General features: G+C 39.4%; 1 protein-coding gene across 7 annotated transcripts in view; it reads left to right on the top strand.

The window, feature by feature from the left end:
* Positions 1 to 20,559, top strand: part of LOC101469602 (rho GTPase-activating protein 12) — a 64,411-nt gene that overhangs the window by 33,424 nt on the left and 10,428 nt on the right. For 2 of the 7 annotated variants that reach the window (XM_076876528.1, XM_012923065.5), the window contains exons 3-9: positions 14,374 to 14,640; positions 16,341 to 16,556; positions 16,931 to 17,011; positions 17,297 to 17,425; positions 17,578 to 17,640; positions 18,066 to 18,140; positions 18,745 to 18,806. In XM_076876528.1, the coding sequence (XP_076732643.1) occupies positions 14,374 to 14,640; positions 16,341 to 16,556; positions 16,931 to 17,011; positions 17,297 to 17,425; positions 17,578 to 17,640; positions 18,066 to 18,140; positions 18,745 to 18,806 (893 nt within the window). The remainder of the gene's footprint in view (positions 1 to 14,373; positions 14,641 to 16,340; positions 16,557 to 16,930; positions 17,012 to 17,296; positions 17,426 to 17,577; positions 17,641 to 18,065; positions 18,141 to 18,744; positions 18,807 to 20,559) is intronic. The other 5 variants (XM_012923069.5, XM_012923068.5, XM_012923067.5 and 2 more) reach the window with 5 other exon arrangements.

Below are 20,559 nucleotides of genomic sequence, written 5' to 3'. Positions count from 1 at the left end.
TATAAATAAAATAACAAAAAAATAAAAGTTTAAGCAAGTATTGATTTGATGATTCACTACATAATCTGGAAAGGTCAACACTACTTAAAAGCTAGTGGCGAACTACTGTGTCTACATTAACAGTAGACGAAGAGTGGATGCTGTTTTATATGTTCAGTCCAAGTTAGAGTCAGAGAGATGTGTGTGACTCTTGGCTTTCTAAACAAAGCCAGTTTAGGTTTTTCCATAAGAATGTCCTATTTACATGGCAGTCCAGTAACCTAGTTAACCTAATCAGGCCAAAGATGTAATGACCTCTTAAATGCAGGCTGTTTATTACATTTAATCACTGCAGATCTGTCTGAGAAATGGAAAGTGAAGTTGAAACTGACCTGATATGATTTGGTTTATACTTGATTTGGTGTGTTTTGTTCCAGATGTTTTAGTCATGGAGCACTGTGCCCTATCGAATGTCTACCCTCTGTGCCTGTTGTCTGGACATCTGAAAAAATATCACAGATAATTTTTATCAGCTTCTGAACCTATTTTTAGTCCACGCTGACGGGCGTTCTGGTAATCAGGTGGTGATGACAGATTTGTTTTGCGCAAATGTGTCACTGAAATAAAGTCTGTGCGGAAGAGGAAAGGAACAAATGGTATTATATGGTGCTGCTATAACATAAGCCCCCGCACCTCTGCAGTATTTTCCTCTGATTTACAGTAATCCTTAAACTTCTGTGTGCTGCCTTGTTGTTTTCTGGGGGGTGTGCTGCCAGTGAAAAGGCCACATTTGTCACGTCTCAGACATGACTCACTCTTTTTCCGGTGCCCACTCATTATTGAGGTCCACTGCATTTAGTGCCCATTACATCTATAGCTCTTTTAGATTTCTTTAATGTTTTTTATGCATTGAATCTCCAGTTTATTTAAGATATTAATGTTTCATGTTTGTTTTTCTTTGTGAATCATCGTCTTCCTCCTACTATTTTGTCCTCTATCTTTTGTCTCAGCCCTGAAATGTTTGCATCTGGTTAGTTATTACTTTCATCTCATGTTTGCCCATAGATGTCCTTTTATGTGACTTTAATATTGTACTTTAGTGGCAATATTGAGTCATCTTACAGTATGTAGGTAGTCTTTGATGTAGCTTTAGTCTGAACACCGCCTCTTTAATCAGCCCTATCTCCAATTGATTTCTCACCCACATGTTTGACTTTAGAGACGTTGTCGATGTATAACGGAAGAAAGTAGTTTTTGTTTTTTATGACTCCTGAGATAGAAAACAGTTGTTTGTAATGACCTCAAGGTTTTTATATCAGTGTTAGCATTGTGTTTGTGATTCTAGAGGCTCTTCTGACCTCTGCAGTTGTTCCAGGAAGTCTTTAGGTTTATGACCAATGACGGATTTTTATATTTTTAGTATGAGAGAACTGTTCTGATTCAACCTTTGTATTCTAGTAGAGAGGCTGCTATTTTAATTGTGGCTGATTCTCATGACGACTGTTTTCATGTATCATTTAGTCTATAGATTGCCATCAGATGATAAAACCAATAGTAAAAAAAAAAGATCCAAATACTTTTGGCTCTTTCCTGCAATCAGCTAAATAGAACTATTTAATGTTCACTTTTATTCTTTTTAAAAATCTTATACATTTTAAAGCTCCGTGTTGTTTCTATCTCAGATGGCCTGGTTTTATTAATGTACATTTTGGTTTCATAGAGTGTCTAGCATCACACGTATGTTATAGAAGGCTAAAGCCGTATAAGGCTGTATTAACATTGTGAAATATAAGAAAACCGGGGACCCCATTTGTGAGTGGATTATATATTGTTTTTTTTGTTTTTTTTTAAGTTAATTGTTATTTGTTATTTTTGTTTAACGGTCAGTTTTTTTTAATATTCATTGGGACAAAATTTAAGAAGTTCATAATAGATATGATGTAATACTGAGTATTTGGTGAACTGTAGATAACTATTGAAGTCCATGTGTGACAGGGATTGCAGTCATTACCCATGAAACAAGGAATTCCCAGTGAGATTGTTGAAGGACTTCCTGCCCTCTGGGAAAACTTTGACTCGGGAGGTAGAGTGGGTCATTTACTAATCAGAGGATTCGATCACTGAGTTATTCAGTGAAGTGTCTCTGGATGTGCGTGGTAAATGAAGGCAGCCTAGTATGGATGAACAGTATGGATGGATATGTGAATATTTATATGGAAGTGTCGTATTTAAAAAATAAATAAATAAAATAAATTACTCCAACTCTGTATTACAAGACAAACAACGCTTAAGGCCACTGACTGACGGATCAGTATAATAGTCTCAAAGAAATGTATGTATTGATGCGTTCTCAGGCTTCCTGTGTTGGTAAATTTAACTGACATTTTAACTGTTTCATGCATGTTTTTCTTTTATTTCAGTTAGCTTTGTAAGTATTCAGTATTGTTTCTGTTTTCTGTTTATTGTCAGCCATTTAGCTTTGACTGAATAAAGTCTACTTAGATAATTGCAGCTCCCCTCCAAGCCTCTTTATCTTCACTCTTGCTGAATCAAGTGCTTCATGGCTGTGGTCTGTCACTGTTGTCTGGGTTAATGGATGCATAGCTTCATTCAATGTCAGTGAATGGACACCCAACACATTTGGACTGCTTGAAGGACCCCAGTCAGTGTTTGAAGAAATAATACCCAGTCCTGTCTGGATTTGTTTTTTAATGTTTTAGTGTGCCCAGCTGGGTCAGAGTGCACAACAGTGAAGCTGTGTCTGTCTAATAATAAGATCAGACAAAATGTGTACAGCGTGGCTGTACAGTATTCAGTGGTTTATCAAATTTTATGTCTCTTTATTTTTAGCTTTTTTTAAGGTTGTAATAAGTTTTGGTGTTCAAAAAAAAGTTAAAGTGATTTATGTTAGTTGGAAATGAAAAATGTAAGGTTTTTCAGACTGACCTTTCACCTGTGTTTACAGATGGTATATTTACCTTTCAAGTGAAAGTGTGGCGTTTACTATCTTTGTTTTACAAAGCCAGATGTTACAGTGTTGGCATAAGAAGGTGGAATGCTATAAACAAAGCTAGCTTAGGTGACTTGGCTTGTGAAAGGCAACCATAGATGGTATTTGTATATCACATGGACAGAGATACCTGTTGATTACTGCTAACATAAAAATAAAATAGTGCTAGAATTTAATCTGCTGAGAAGATCTAAGCACACATTTCTTGGATGGGCTTTTGGGCTGTGTTAACCCCACATAGTTTCATAAAGCAGAGAATTACCCATGTCGACTAGAACAGTGTACCAGGCTGGAAACGTGTCTGATTCATGGTTAACTGTGAGCATTTTAAGGGAATTATATGTTTATATAGTTTACATACTGGTTGTTTTATGTGATCAAATTGTGATAGATGTGTTGTGATTGTTGTTTTAGTGGACTCTAGTTGAAGAACAGGCTGTGTCCCGTTAATGTTCTCTGATGTTCTGCTGCTGAATGGGAAATAAACCGAACGTGTCCTGCCTGTCGCCGAGGGATTACTACAACAACAGTGCGCACACACATGCACAGCCATCTGCCTCATCACTCACAAATCAATTCAGAGTTCTGCTGCAGCCACACTGAGGTTAAACAGTATCTGACAGTGAATTAAAGACTTCGTTTGCTTTCAACAGCCTGATGGCACGTCAGACGTTTATCTTGACTACGAGAAAATGATAATCTCCGTCTGCGGAACACTCATTTATAATGGTGTAAAACACACACACACACACACACACACACACACACACACACACACACACACACACACACACACACACACACACACACACAGTGAAGCTTGATTTTGCATGTGCTTGTCAGTTTTTGCTTGATAAAAGACTGAGGGGTCCATAAATTGAGTTATTGCACAGGTGATAAACGGTTCTACAAAAAAGGCCTAAAAAGCTGAGAGAAAGGATCAGACAGGTGCACAAAGCTGCAGGTGTCCTCTTGTACTGTCTCCCTAACCCTTTAAACCACATTTTCCTATTTTCAGTTCAGCAGGAAATGTTTGGCATGCTGTATGGGCAGCTCTGTTGACATTTTCTGCTGCTGGCATTGACGAGTAAATGTTTTCGTCAGTGTAGCTGTCTCCACCTCCGCTTGCTTTGTCCCTGACATTTCTGCATTTGTTACGTTAACCACAAAAAGTCTATCTTGGCAGAAAACCACTGAAATAAATTATAAAGGTTTTGACTTGCGATCCATTATAGCACCAACAAAGGCAGAATTTTCAGGGGTTTAATTTTCTGCAGGAAAAACTGCACTTTTCCCCCAAATGAGCTTAACTAAGAATCTTTAATAGTTCTGTACAGCTTGTGTAAGAAACCCATAGTAAAGCTAAGCCGTGTTTACATCATCTTACTGTAATGATCGTAGCCTTTGTATGTGTATATGTATGTCCTATTTCCTCAATAATGGCTGGGCTGTAGCTCATGTGGTCATTGGAGTACGAATAAATGTAAATTATAGATAGAGAAAACTGTAGAAAAAAGTGCTTGTATGAATAGTTGTGATTTGGTGAGCGAGGCATATACAGCAGATGTATATGTTTCTTTTTGGGGGGAGGGGGATGTTATGTTTTTGTTTTTTTTGTTTTGTTTTTTTTTTATCTATGTTAACTAAAAAAAATACTATAGATTCTTTTGATTTTCATTTCATCTCCCCCCTGCAAATGTGATGTTACATTCTCCGTTTGCTTTGTTTCATGGTCATGTCATACAGGTCATTAGCCAATGAAAATACCCCTGATTAACCTCCTTTCTAACATAAACAATTACCTAAACAATACGTTTGGAAAATGTTTTATTCATTATGACCCTAAAGGAGTGACTAAGCCCATAAGTTCATCAGGAACAGAAGTCTGGGCTGGGGCCATTTTCCCATTGACCTTCTGTGGTCTTTTCACAATCACGGGAGTCAGCCCCTGGCAGCAATTAACAGGAATGCAGGTTTAAAGTTCATTTAAACACACTGACTGCCAACAACAAGCTATGTGAAAACCAGTTAAAACCCACACCTCACATATCTACATGGAAGGACACATTCCCAAAACAAGCTCAAATTTGCAATTTATAGTTGACTGATATATGCTGATGACATGACTCATTCAGAGTGTCTGCATGGGCAGTTTTCACAGTTCACTGTCAGGGTTGAAATTTGGTTAATTTAAAGGCGCATGAGTGATTTGTTCAGCATAGCAGCAGCCTGCTGCTGTGCATCACACAAGCTATTCGAAGGAAAGGGTTGGCACTGGGACACACTGTGTGAAACCACCTTATTGAGATAAAGTCACCAGAATTTCACACGTAAATCATACATAATAGAGAACAGTGCAGAAATTTGTTGAATTAATTAAGAATCTTTCCTTAAAAAATGACTCATAATAACTGCTTTGTTTGCTTTTTAGCTTTTTAAGGCAACTCTGTGGCTGAAGCTTTTTAAGGCCAGCTGGAATAGTAGTGGTCTTGTAACCAGAAGATAATGAGGTTAAAAAAATTATTGAAAATAGGCCAGAAACTCTCTCTCTTTCGTGAACCATGCATCACCACTTAAATGAGTCTTTAAGCAAAGCATTTAATGCCCAGCTGTGCTAATAAAGTTTTTTTAAAAGCACCAAACAGTAGGAAACTGTTGCTTCAGGCCTGAGAGTGTGTTCATTTATAAATGCAAAACAGATTGATAAAAGTAGATCCAGTCCACTGTGCTGTAGCGTCTTAAGTTAAATGGGTAGTTTAAATAGAGTGGAGCAGACCTGAGTGTGAACACCTGGATTTGAGTTCCCACATCTCAATCTGGGCTCTTTTAGTTTGCCTACTGTGGTAATATGAGTAAGATTTGCAGTTGATTCAAGTTTTAGAGATTTTCAAATATTGTTTGAAAAAAAATGCTAAGGCTAAAGATGTTGTTGGGCATATTTGGCTTTACAGAAAACACAGGCGGTTAGTAGTTGTGATAGCCTGATGTTATCATGTTATAAAAGTGGCGTCAGTGTGCGATTATCTTGCAGTACAGCACATGTATCAAAAAGTTTTATTTACCTCAAACCTTATTTTTTTGCAGTAATCCAAAATCTTATGGAAAAAGTCAAAACTTTGTAAAGACTCTGGACAAGCTTAGTGTTCTTAGGAAACCTACTCAGGTTCATAACGTGCTCTGTTTATTGTGGCTGAGAATCAGATTCAGTGAACTGGTCTCTAAGCCTGTGGAATGATATTGTGACTGGGATTAGCTGAGCAGTAGGACGGCACAGATAAGGAAGAGTCTCTGTATCTTTGCTTCATATCTTCATCCTCCTCATCTGTGTTGGCTGGATTGACAGAGCTGGATTGAGATAACAGGCGTCAAGATGTCAGCATCAGTCAGTTGTGATTTAGATAGCCTGCTATGATGCAGTCCTCCATTTATCTATTTAAGATACAATGAAGCGGCCCAGAATAGGATAATCTCAACCACGGCTTGCTTTTCTGTGGTGAAAGTGAAAACATCATCTTTTCAATCTGGTTTTTCCCTTTTATGCTTTTTGTCTAAAGGATTTCTTTTTTTGATACATTTTCAAAACCAAGATAACAAATGCACTTTCCAGGCTAAACAAACACTACTTCTCTTAGCTGTTCTTAAAATCCCTCTTTAAATATCTAATGTTTCCTACCTGGCAACAGGATGGTTGGCTCGATGTCTGTGTGTTAGATAACAACATTAAATCCTCTGCTGGAGCCCGGATTGGAGGAGAAAGCTACATCTACATCTTCGGAAGTCACATCCATTTGTATTATGTGTCCTGAGCAGTGACCACACCTGCCCCCTTGCCTGCTACCCTCTTACATAAACACACACACACACACACACACACACACACACACACACACACACACACACACACACACACACACACACACCTTTATATATAATATTTATACATGCCAGCTGTCCTTAATGGACCCCTCCAGCTCTCAGCCAACCGCTGTGCTGGAGTATTAGCATCATCAGCTGTGACCAGTCAGGTACATGAAATTAGAAGATTAATCGGCATCTGCAGAGTCTTAAAAACAACACTATCCACATCCTTTATCCTAAGGCACCTCTTCAAATATTACCCATTGTATTTTTAGACTTTATTAGAAGAACACATGTGTTAATGTGGGCACAGCTGCAAGCCCATGGAGTGAATAGATGACCCTGAGTAACACCAAGCCTGTTTCTGCTCACTTGTTCCTCTGTTTATGAATCTCATTAATGTGTGTGAGAACTTTACTGCATTGGATGGAAAAAAAATAAATAAATAACATGTTCACAATTTCTCTGGTTTATCAGCTTGTAGAGATTTCCCTAGTTCCCTATGGAAAAGATTGGCATCAATATTTGGATAACGTTCAGCCTTATCCATTGGACTGTGTTTAAGTAGTTGGCCTTCCTTAATTGACTGATTAATTATACAAGGTATTTTTTCCACTTATTTCCCTGTAATATTTTTTAAATCCAGCACCTAACCCAGTGGGGACTCATATTTAAAAATAAATAAATAATTTAAAATAATTAATTGATTCAGAATGTTGACATTGTTTTAGTAATTAATCACATCACTGGGGAAAAATGCTTAAAACTACACAGGTTCACTGGTTTCAGTTATGTAAATGTGAGTATTAGCTTTTTCCCCCCCCCTCTTATTATCATGTTAAATTAATTGAAATGAGTCATTTGGAGACGTTACCTCAAGATAAAAGAATCTGCAGTAAGCATTTTTCACTTGTTAATTTTTTTTAAGCCTACATTATTAATGTAGCTGATGGTGAGACCAGCCATGATGTGTACTTGGAGATGGTGGCACTGAGAAAAAGACAGGAGACTGAGCTTAGGTAGAAGAGTTTGGAGACTGTACATAAAAGTTTGTCAATCCTTGCTTATACCAATGTGACATATAGATGACGGCTCAGTTATCTGCAATAAAATACCAAGAAGCCTTTTTAAGTTAAAGATGGATTTGTAAATGTGATATTTATAAGGTGTAGGATAGTATTGTTGAAAAGGATAAGATTGACCATTTGTAGGAACTGAACACATATCTGAAGTTATAACTGTAAATCAGTGACTTTAATAATATTAATGAACATCCTGTAGCATGCTGGGAAAAGTACAGATTTATACTTTCTTTTTGTTTTGTTTTTTTGGCATGTGATTAAAAACAACATTGTAACTGTACCACATACTGAAGGCATTTTGAGTTCACCCAGGTCTTGAACCCACCTCAGGCTGTTCTCTTTTTGTCCCTGCATTGTCTGCTCTTTTCTCCTGTTGAATGTCACTTCTCTTGGGTTGTGCAACTATCTTGGGTGGGGCCTGTGTTTCAAGGCCTTTCTGTGTGTTTGTCCATGGTTTGCTGTTCTTTATTATTCAGTTGGGTCATATTTGGTGAGATTACCTCAGACTACACTGAAATAGGCATCAAGCTGCAATGAGCATGTGTTTTACAATCATGGGGTTTGTCCGGGTGTCTTTGTAACTTTTCCAGACACATTAAATGTTATTTTTGATTGCAAGCTCCTTCCCTCTGTGTTTTTTATTGTTTCCCTTTCCCTCTGTGTTCTTCCTACAGAAGAAAAAATGTCAAGTTTAGTTCACTGCTCGTGCTGTAAAGTTCTCACTGCGTTGCAGTATCTGTGATGTAATCAGCTCGGCTCTAACATAGCCTCCTTTCTTCCTGTTTCGATCAGGTGTTGTCATGCTTCCTAGCTGGTTTCACCTGTCACATGTAGCTATGAATTAAAGTTTACCAGTATACCAGTAACTACACTGATCCCAAAGTAATTGGGTAATTTTGTTTGGATCAAAAAAATGATTAAAACATGAACTTTCCATTGTAACATGAAACCTGTATCCCACATGTGAAGAAAAATGGGGAGTTTTTCTGCTTCCGTCAGCTACATTAGTGCAAAAAGAAATGTTATAAAACCCTTCCAACTACATTATGCAATAAACTGTAACCACCGAACATGACCATGTAAAGCACTGCAGTGGAAAAACCCCTCCAGTGAAACTAAAAAACTGAATGGACAAGGAAGTAGAAGAGGGAAAGGGCCGGCCTGTCTATTTTTGTTTTTGTGGGCATGATTGTGCATGTGCACACTTGTATGTGTGCACACTAGTCAAGCGCGCGCACTTGATTCACATCAAAGTACCTGTGTGTGTGTTTATGTTTGCATGGCCCATATCCCTGCAGGTATGTGGTAGAGCAGGTTCATCTGTGTCAAATAGAAGAGGTAAACGTGGACAGACACACCTCTGCCTCCTATTCCTCCTGCAATACTGCTACGTCTCTTTAGGTTTAACTTTGTTGTCAGGCTGCCACCTAAAGGACGGTGCGACCTTAACCTTTGTCTCTTTGATTGGTAAATTCTTTAAAGCACGTGTGTAAACATTTTAAGGTACCCAATTATCGCAGTTTACGCCGTCTTTTGCGATGGGCCCATCGCACAGGCTGATATCGCGATGACAATAAATTTTCGATTTATTGTGCAGGCCTAATATATATATAATCTCTGTAATCATCAGTTTGTAGTCATGATCACAATGTTGCACATTGATCTGTTTTCAGAGTGTTGCTGAAATGATTTGACTAGAAACCAGACATTTGTTTTTGAAAAGCAGCTGAGCAGTTTTACAGTTGACCCCATATTTACGAGAACCAGGATAACTTTGCATAAAATGAACACACTGCTCTGAATCTCTCAGCAGACGAGTCTAAATATAAACAGCATCTGCAGCCAGTTCTCTCCAGTGTTAGCGCTGATGGATTCACTGCCTGAAGCGGAGTCTTAGGTTCTTCTGTTTTTCCTGGTCCTGATGCAGTTTATCTCTGAGCTGAATAACACTGGGCCGGGTGGTTATTATTCAGACTGCAGGCTGTGCTGATAAGACTGTAAATTTAGAACTGGCAGCATCACTCAGTCCCTTTCGTTTCCCCACCCATTAAGCGGTGCTCTGGCCTATAATAGGAAATTAAGATGCTGAGCTGCAATCAGAACTGTTAATTGGCTGCTGCTGCTGCTGTGTAGTGAACCCTCAGGCTCAGACTGTGGCCTGTACACCGGGTGCTGTGGTTGTACTTAATTTCTGGTGGAACTGTGGTTTGGTCAGCCTGTGTAATTATTAGCTCTGTGTAAAATGGTAAATGGCCTGTATTTGTATAGCGCTTTACTAGTCCCTAACATCCCTAACAACTAGTCCCTTTACACATCCAGTCATTCACCCATTCACACACACATTCACACACTGGTGATGGCAAGCTACATTGTAGCCACAGCCACCCTGGGGCGCACTGACAGAGGCGAGGCTGCCGGACACTGGCGCCACCGGGCCCTCTGACCACCACCAGTAGGCACTTTACCCATTGCCTACTGGTGGACACAACGACCAAGACTGTCCAAGCCGGGGCTCGAACCAGCAACCTTCCGATTACAAGGCGAACTCCCAACTCTTGAGCCACGATCGCCCTCTTTCTTCTCACAGTTTGGTTTCTTAATGATTTCTGTTCGTGCCGTCTCTGAAAATGACCACTGTCATATTTGGAAATATTTGTTTTGGGAAATATTTGATTTTCCTCCACAAGGAAGAACATAAAACATCGTTAAATGTTTCTGATAGTGTAGCATTTCCAAACTTTAGTGCTGCACACTAAAATGGGTTCTTTCTTCTTAATTTAATTTGCCTGCTTGATTTCCCATGATTCCTTATTTTTGTTTTACTTTAATTTATTTAATCCTAAATGTTCATGGTCATTTCAGACAGAATTAAAGAATTAAACATTAAAAATGTTTATCATTTGTTCTAAAATACTTCTCACAGCCCACCTGCAATAACTACAAAGGCCACACTTGTTTCCACTTTTACCAGCTTGTAAACTGTAGAGGGTTTCTGTGTTCCTGGCATTGACTCGCAAGTGGCTCAGATTTATTGTGGCAAAGCAAACTTAATCAGCTGTTCACCCACTGAGCTGCATCGGATGCATTATACAAGCTCTCCTCTTATTGTCTGTATTATAAGATGGCACTTTAAACACTAGGGTTACTCATAAATACCTAATTTTATGCTTCATAAAAATGTCACAGCGAGTGCTTTATTTCGGATATTTCACTGCAGGAATCCCTGTGCAGAAAATGTGCGTAGGTGCTGACACCTGACTCCATTGCAACCTGTACTTAAAGCACAGTGTACTGACAAAGAGAGCAGCTTCCTCATACTGAGAGGTCAACCTCTTAATGTTCAGTGGCTTCAGAGCTCCGTATTGATTAGCTGGTCAGTCTGATAACACCAGATGTCCAGCACCAGCTGCTCAGGGATATACTGCTGCTTTAACAGAGTTAAGAGACTCCCTGTGCATTTTTAATGAGCCAACCTGGCAGTAAAGACTTTAGTTACATAATAGGGGTCTATTTGATAGAGCATATACAGCTTTGGTGATAAGCATGTTGTTCTTTTCTGTACTCCTGAGATGCTCAGATTGGTACAGGCATGAAGGGGATTTTTATTCTTGTGTTTTTACAGAATTGATACAAAAACAAACTCTTGTTTTCTGTTTCATTAGAACTTCTCATCTCTTTTAAAAATACAACCCTTTGGTCTGGCAGTAATACACAAAGTGTCTACTTGTCCTGCACAGATTTGATGGAGTATGTAGAGTGTTACACGCATATTGTCATTTACATAAGATAAGATAAGATAACCTTTATTAGTCCCACACGTGGGAAATTTGTTTTGTCACAGCAGGAAGTGGACAGTGCAAAAGTTATGAGGCAAAAATTAGAATACAATAAGAATAAATACAGTACACAACTGTACAGAATAGAATAAAATAAAATACTATATACAGTAGAATAAAATAAAATAAATATACAATAAGATAAAAATAGAATACAAATACAAATACTATATACAACTGAGTAAAAATACAACGATGACAGAAAGGATTATTGCACTTAGTATTATTGCATATGTATGGATGTGTGTGCTTGATCAGTTAAAGTCTTTATTATGGAGTCTGACAGCAGTGGGGAGGAAAGACCTGCGAAATCTCTCCGTCCCACACCGTGGGTGCCGCAGTCTTTACATGAAGGTAATAGCAGTAAAAGGATGTGGATGTATATCACATATAATCAGAAATGACAAAAATCACCATCATCTAAATATCCTCCTTCGTTCGATTGCAAAAGCTTATAACAACAAAGAAGACTCTGGCCTGCCAAAGTGCAGTGAAGCTAACGTTTGATCCAGCTTCAATTAAACAAATGAAACAAAGTAAATGCACTTAAGGCACTGAGACATGATAGTTGCTGTGTATCAAGGAAAATAGCCTTTTTTTACCTACATTACATGCATGGATCGCATGTGGCTTGTTGCTGTACTGCTAGTAGAAAAAAACAAAACAACACTGCTTTGTTGAATTCGCAGAGTTGTCTTTTTTTCCACTTAAGCTTAAATTTCCGAGCAGCCTTGAGGAAACTGTGTTTTTCGTGGCCAAAACTGAAGTGGGCGACCACCTCTGTGGCTTTTTAACGGTCGATTGACTACCAGGACTTCCCCTTTGACAGATCCATGCACTAAATCACATGTTTGTGCAGCATTATGCAGGAAGACCACAGAACAGTCACCAGTGTTGCACGCTGCATGCAGTAAAGCAGACTGACAGCTTCAATCAAATCGCTCAAAATACTAAACAGGGACGATGGCAGTGATCCGTTTGATGAAACGTTTTTCGCGAGCCATTTCAGTCCATGAAGAGGATGACGTATTTACTATTTGTCAACCACTGGAGGTAATTTGTCGTGCATTTTAATTAATGGGTGGAAATTTGCTCAGCATTGCAGAAGCTTTCTACTGAATGCTGGCTGTAACTTTGAAATCTAGAGCTTTGCTTGATAACCCGCGTGGTCAGAAACTTTTAAAGAAAGTTTGGACTTCTGTGAAATGTTTTCACAAATAGAGGGATGAAACTGTTTTAATTATATAATAAGATACAGTATGTATATTGTGGTCCTGTGATACTGTATTGAACAGCTAGCACTTCTACGGAATATCAAGTTCTCCTTGGTACCTCCAGCTGTTTGCTTGGCTCCTGCATATTTCATCCCCATTGATTCCCATGCAATAAAAACATCACAGAGCCAACGTTGGGAGGCCTCAGGGCACTGGCATTATTCATGCCTCTCTCTGCCCTGTCGCTCTGCAGCCGCGCTCCTTCTTTGTAATGCCAACATGAAATAATCATGACAAGAAGCCCATTGACTGCATCACTGGTTCATCTGGGTTTTAAAGGATGCTCTGTCATTAGAGCAGAGCTGTACTACACAGCAATAGAAATGTTCTTCTTTGACTGAACAGGAGCTCTCTTGTTCACATGGCACTTGAATATCACCATATTTTACGTTCTTAGGAGGTTAGAGTTGTAATCATGTTTGCCACTGGTTAAAGTGACGGTTACAGACTCACACTTAAAAACATTTGAGTCATGGTTGGTCAGGTTTTCCAGCTTGTTATACAGGAACATTTTTGTAAGTGTTTAAGTATCAAGACCAGATTGCTGCATGTTGAAATTAAAACAGGATCTGAAACGTAACTCATATTTTCCTTGTGAACTTGAATGGCTCAGTCCAGCCAGTATCATTTTTCACTGTCTGCAGAAAGTTCTTCTTCTGAATGATGTGTACGGGGGGACAATGCAAGTTAAAAAGGAATTCTTATCGTTAGCAGTTATCCTGTTAGTTTTTAAGTAAAAATGTCAATCAACACATTAGGGTTTGCCAGTAACCAGTAACAGTCCTTTTCTGTGTTCAGAGTTGTTCAGATGAGGTTGGACAAACTCTCATCCCAGTGTTTAGGATGCATCTTGAGCTAGTTTAACTTCCTCTTTTCTACCTGACATGGGTTATTGCCACTCCCGGTTGTATAACAGCAGCAACTTCCTTCCCTTGTCCTTCTCCAAGTTCATTCAATGATCTGCTCCTCCACGGCTCACAAAGCCTTGAAGTAGAGCTTGTAATTTCTCTCTGACTTTAGTCAGTTACTCAATGCTCCAGTGCAGCTGAGAGAGTAGAGTAAACCTCAAACCTACTGTGAAGATTAAATGATTGACTTCATTTGAAACTCTGTAGGAATGGAGTGTGGGGGTGAGCTGTTTGATGTACGTGCCGTTCTAAAATGTTTCAAATGAAAATGTCTACCAGCTTGTGCATGCAGCTGGTGATTTACAGCAAAGCTGTGAATATTTTACATCATGCCCCTTCACTTACTGTCCAGGAACTTTTATGTAACAGACTTACATCCGGTCACAGATGAATCACAGTTCCCTCTTTCTTTTTTCCCTTCCTTAGACTGTGTCTTCTGGCCAGGGCCGCCCCGAGTCACCCGTCTACAGCAACCTCCAGGAACTGAAGATCACCCAGTCTACCCAGCCCCCTCTGCCCTCAGCCTCCCCGCTCCATGTGGTTGGAGACTGGGAGACCCATAAGGACCAGAATGGTAGGCACTTCTACTACAATCGCGCCACCCAGGAGAGGACCTGGAAGCCACCTCGAACCAGGGACAATAGCACCAGAAACTTGCAAGGAGAGAGCCACAGCACCGGAGAGAGCTCAGAGGTAAACGCAATTTACCGTAGTGGAGGTTAGTGAAGTATCGCGAGCATTGGCAACACTTTTGGGTTGCCTTTTCCTGAGCCATGTGCCCTAGTATCAAGATGCATTACTTTGAGTTTTAACAAGCAGTGACATAGCCTCGTGAATAAATATGAAAACATAACATTAGACTGATATATCATTTTAGATGCTTAATATGTGAAATGATGGATAACAATACATTTTAATAATGAGTTGTGTTGCTGTGAAATGTGCAGCAGTTTCATTGAATCCAGTCTGATTTGCAAATGCAATATATGACACTTTGGTAACCATAGATATTTTGGTAAACAGTAACAAATAGAAATATAAGCAGCTGCTTGGACTATGAGTAAGCCTGTAAGATGATCAAAATGTTTGGAGCAAGTTCAAATTGTTTAACACCCAGCAAGAGCACATAAAGTGACGTGAAACTGCCCATCACATCATTGGTACTGTAAAAATGCTTTAGATAGCTGTTACAAACATTACAGAAATCAAATACTTTTTTCATTTTAGGTATTTTTATCTTGAAAATCAGCAGAAACATAGTAGACGGCAGTCTACAAGTCAGGTAAAAATGCAGCTGTAAGAATCTGAGAAGTAGAGATCATAAAGGGTCTGGTCCTTTTCCTTTTTTTGCCATACATGTCAGCCTCTGATCAATCACTGCATAATTAATATGTACTGTCCCTTTTAAATAAGCATTAAAATAAAGCAGGTGCAGCCAGCCTTTATACAGCTCTTCTGACAAAGTTTATATTTTATTAAATCCTTTAATCTAAATTAAGTCCCAATTGTTATCGCATCAATTTTTATAACAACATGAACTCGGAAATGTTACTGTTAAACCTTCGAACAGGTGAGCCATTAATCACCTGATGTTGCAAAAATGTTGACAAAGTCAAACTGGTTCTCACAAGCACACAGTTACATAAACCCGCTTGTACACAGAAGTTGTTCATATATACTCACCCAGCGTCAAAGCATGAGTCAGAGACAAATATTAAACTGAAAACAAATATGCCGTGGCAGTACTTCATCACATATTGTGGCTGTCTTCTCACTCACATTGCTATACACGTAGACAGACGGAGGCAACTGCAGAATTGCTCTTTCAGCCCCGCCAGATTGTTTTGGGAGATTTGGATTATCAGACAGAATATATCTCGGAGATAATGAAAGTTCTTGTTTTCTTTCTGACGCAACAACAGAATGATTTGTCCTCGAAAAGCTATGAGTAAAAGTCCACAATGCTGTATTTCAGTTCAAATGAGATGACTACAGCTGATCAACAGTGAATGACTATTTTTATAATCAGCTCACACACATACACACACGCGCTAGTGACTTACCACATACCCCTGAGTCATCTCTAATACTGACTCAGCCTCTGTTTCATTAAATGACTGCACCACACTGCCACCTTCAGGCCCAAAGCAGGCACTGTCCCCTCATCTGTTCTGTGCCACAGTGCGGGAGCTGCCTTCATCACTGGCCAAAATCAAGCAAGAACATTTTTAGCACTCTGTTGACGTTTCTGGGTCTCTATACTGAATCAAACTGGTGTTGGGTGTTTTACTGATGATTTATTGTTTCTGGGTGCATGACTGTCTTTTTTTCTCTCCAACGCTGTGGTGAAATTTGCCCTCTCCTGTCTCTTTCTCTTTTTAAACAAATGGCAGACCACCCCTCTCTCGCTCTCGCCGTCTTTCCTCCCCTTTCTCTCGCTTTCTATTGGTCGACTGCAGCCTCTGTCATCGGAGGACACCTGCTTCAGTACCTACTCTACCTACTCTAGCCAGTCAGACAGCCAATATGGCTCACCGCCACGTGGTTGGTCGGAGGAGATGGACGAGTACGGTCACACGCTGTACGTCAGTGACTATACTAACGAGAAGGTACCGGCTGCTCCGCTCCAATCTGTCTTTACTGCTGGGGGTTTCTGGGACTGCACGTGGGAGCAGGTTTTGATTTGATTTGCTGGAAAGTTCTGCTTGGGGGGCACAGCACAAATGTTTCCTGTTAACAAGGAAACTATGATGATACCAAACTATACACACTTTTACCTATTGTTTTCTTATTGTCATAATTTGTTTTAATGGCTTTTATGTGTAACTAAAAGGAAACCCAACTAGGTCAAATCTACTCAGAAAATAAATTAATAAAATCTTAATCAAGACAATATAAAAGAAGGCTGAAAATTAATATATAAATAAAATACATTTTTAGGATTCAAACCACTGAATGATTTTTCTCCGGTGTGTCTGCTCAGTGGTTAAAGCACGTTGATGACCAGGGAAGACCTTATTACTACAGTGCAGACGGCTCCAGGTCAGAATGGGAGCTGCCGAAGGTGAGACGCTAAAACAGTCGAGCGATGAGAATTAATGGCGTACTGACCTGTCGTACAGGTGAGCACAGTGTACGTGCTGCACAACCGCACAGGATGGACCACATGTGATGGGGCGGTAAAGCTTCATACTTCAATGCGACAAGCGATAACTAGAGAATACTTGCGACATCTCTACTGCACCTAATAATTTAATATATTATTGCAAGGGCTTTTTTTTTTTTGTTAATGAAAAAATGGTTTTATGGGTATACTGAAGTCATGCAATTCTTTGTTTCTTCAATGAAGTACAACCACTCCCCTCCCCAACCCTCTGGGGATGCTCCAAAGACCCGCAGTCTAGACAGAAGAAATGTGGAGCCCATCGTCCTGACCAAGTGGAGACATAGCGCCCACGTCCAGGACCCAGCTGACAAGGTCTGACACCCCTATACAACAAATTGTCAAATTGTACTATTAGCCTCATGCACCTTACTTATCCTTAAGGTTTCCTGCTGCACCTGGATTTAAAAATAGACCGAGATATTTGTTGAGTTAAGATTTTCAGTTGTAGACTGATTGCTTTGCAGCGGCTGTTAAAAACCAGGCGTTTCCGAACAGGCTCTGCACGCCCACATCCATACAAACACCAAGTCAGTGTCTGTTCCTTCAGCCTGCATGACCGTAATCGCACAACCGGAGTGATTATTAAACCTCCTTTCTAACTCTCAGTTGATTTTATTTTTAATTTAAATAATTTGCATTAATCACAAACTGGACTTTTGCAGCAATGTTGGATGATTGTCTTTAAAATGTACTGATTAGCCTGAACATGAAGTAGTTATAGCTGCATGAAACCTCATAGAAACTGTAGTTGCATCCACATCTTAATTAATAATCCTTTTGTGTCTCCTGGAAAACACACAGGTACTAGACACACATTATAATCTCACTGCTAATTACCATCACCCTCTTTCAGTTGTCCGTGTCTCCTTAACCTTGCATCATATTCTCATTAACCTTCTTTTGTTAGCCCATTTGACATTGTTTCTTTTTTTCATCCCTGTCTCCTGACTAGGACGCTCCTTTGGGTCTCAAGCCCCCCTCTCCTGACTCTGACTCCTGCCCTTCGTCTCCCAAGCCCCCCGCCTCTGTTAGTACTCACCACTAACCTCACCTTCTTCACCTCCTGCAGGGATTTAACGTGGTCTCAGATTGTTGGATGGTGACACATGTTGTATGGCAGGTTTCCTGCACAGGTCTTTGTCCCAGTTAAATAAAAGAAGCTCAACATCCTGAAGGAAAACTAAAGTCCAATTGAACAAATACCTTAAACCTGTGTAGGAAATCCTGTTAATAAGCAGCACTGTGGATTATAAAAGCATTTCTTGGCCTTGGTTAAGCACACAGAAGTTTTTATATTGTCAGAAATTGTTTCCCTGAGTTGGTTAATTCACCAAAAATCACCGTGTTTGTCTGAATGTTGCACAAGTAGTTTTAACGTTAGTTTATTCTAATACATTTTCATTCATTCAATTCTGCCTTTCAGAAAAGTGGTATAGTAGATTTTTGGATTTTTTGCCTACAAGCTAAAGGCTGTTATTATTCTGGTGGTGGGATGTTTGGTGGTGGCGGTGGTGTTTTTATACAGCAGTAGCAACCAAGATTAAACAGCATCTCTCTCTGTCTCTTTTTGTGGGAATTATCAAAATTAATCAATGTTAAAACTGTGTATTAATTTTTTTCCCCCTCTGCAGCCATCTGAAAAATGTGGAATTCTGAATGTGACAAAGATCACTGAAAATAGCAAGAAAGTGCGGTAAGTAGTAGTAAGTAGCATGATGATTAATATTATGGTTAAAGGGATTGATGAGTTTGCCAGTCAATTTCTCCATTACCCATAAAAGAATTTCAATATATGAGATTAAAAATAAACTGAAGCTGCCTCGCCATAGTTTCAGGTCATGTCTCCACATATAACCAACATTTGTGACACAAATGGTTCTTGTATAGTGCTTTTCTACTCAAAGCGCTTTACACAACTTGTGCATTCACACCAGCACATTTTTCTAGGTGCTTTCTAAGTAACATTCATACACATTCACACTCCGATGGATTGCAACATGGGGTTAGTATCTTGCCCAAGGATATTTAGCATGCAGGCAAGGAGCAGCCTGGGATCAAACCACCGACCTTCTGGTAAGTGGCTGATCTGACCCACCTGAGCTACAGCCACCCCTGTAGCTCAGGTGGGCTTACAGGTTCGTACCTGGACTTTTCAGTCCTTTAGTGTGTGTGAAAAAGCCGATGCCTATTTATGACTATTGGATTTATTTATTTGCTTTTTAAATGGAGCTTCAGGCGACAATGTATTTGCAGAGGTACTCGTTTAACTCGTCTTCTTTATTTTTGTTGGTGAACGACTTTGCTGTGTGTGATAATGGTGCAATGAAGACTGTAGGAGAGACAAGTGAAATATTTTACACAGTGAAAAAAACTGAATTATTTAGTAGAACTAAACTACAGAATCAGCTAATGTTGTGACTTAACACCATTTTAGCTCTTCAGCTGATATCTCTGCCACTACATCAAATAATCGTGGTCAGCCAAATCAGTCAACATTGTACATTGTCAGTGTGTAAATGTTTCATAACACCCGGCGCTCCTGTTTGTCGCTTACACGTTGTGCATTATGGAGGTTGGATATCACTACTCTTATTAGGTGAAGGTTAACCTTCTCTGCCGCCATGGCAGCAGTGCCGCAGGGGGATGATAGGACAATCGAACTATAGAGAAAATCCAACCCCAGTGAGTAATACTCTCTCAGTATTATTATCAGCACAGCAGAGGGTCTCTCTTATTAGGCTAGTCCCCTCATGATTTAAAAAATAATAATAAAAGCTTTTTTGCACATTTCCCTGTAAGTTGCACCAGGAATCATTGTGTTGTTAAAAAATAGGCCACAATTTGTCCAAATTAATCTGCTTTCTCAAAGAGGGTCCACACTGGAAACAATTAACTTATGTAGTACTTTGTGGCTGATGGTTGGTCAGACTCCAGTTGCCTAGGTAACCCTTGAAAGTATTTACCAACCCTGTAATGTCAGTCAGCGGTATCCTTTGCTCTCACTTTTTGTGAGAGGAAGTTGAATAAAGGACCTACCTGCTCAGCAGAGGTATTTTGCCCATCATTATTGAATGTTTGACGTTCTGTAGTCTCTGGACACCATGCTGCTGCTAGGACATCTCTTTACTGTCAAATATTTCACAGCCTGTCTGTGTAGGTTCTGAGTCATCCAGGGCATGGTAGTCTATCTTAGAAGCTTTTTTGAACTTCTTCCCATATGAGTATGAGTATCACAGCCTGCTATGCGACGCTGATGTAATGTGTTTAGCCCATGCAGATGTTTTGTTTTTTTCTTTTATTTACCACATTAGGGTTTCTTTGTAATGATAAACTTAAAGATTGATGCATGCTGTCATTACTTTTTTCTTTATAAATTCCAAACAATGCAGCATGACACACGATACTGTTTTTCCAATATTTTGGAAATTATTTTGTTACACCAGTTG

The sequence above is a fragment of the Maylandia zebra genome, linkage group LG18 (assembly GCF_041146795.1).
Source record: "Maylandia zebra isolate NMK-2024a linkage group LG18, Mzebra_GT3a, whole genome shotgun sequence".
In the NCBI taxonomy this organism is placed as follows: Eukaryota; Metazoa; Chordata; class Actinopteri; order Cichliformes; family Cichlidae; genus Maylandia; species Maylandia zebra.
This window is presented reverse-complemented; position numbering and strand designations above follow the sequence as displayed.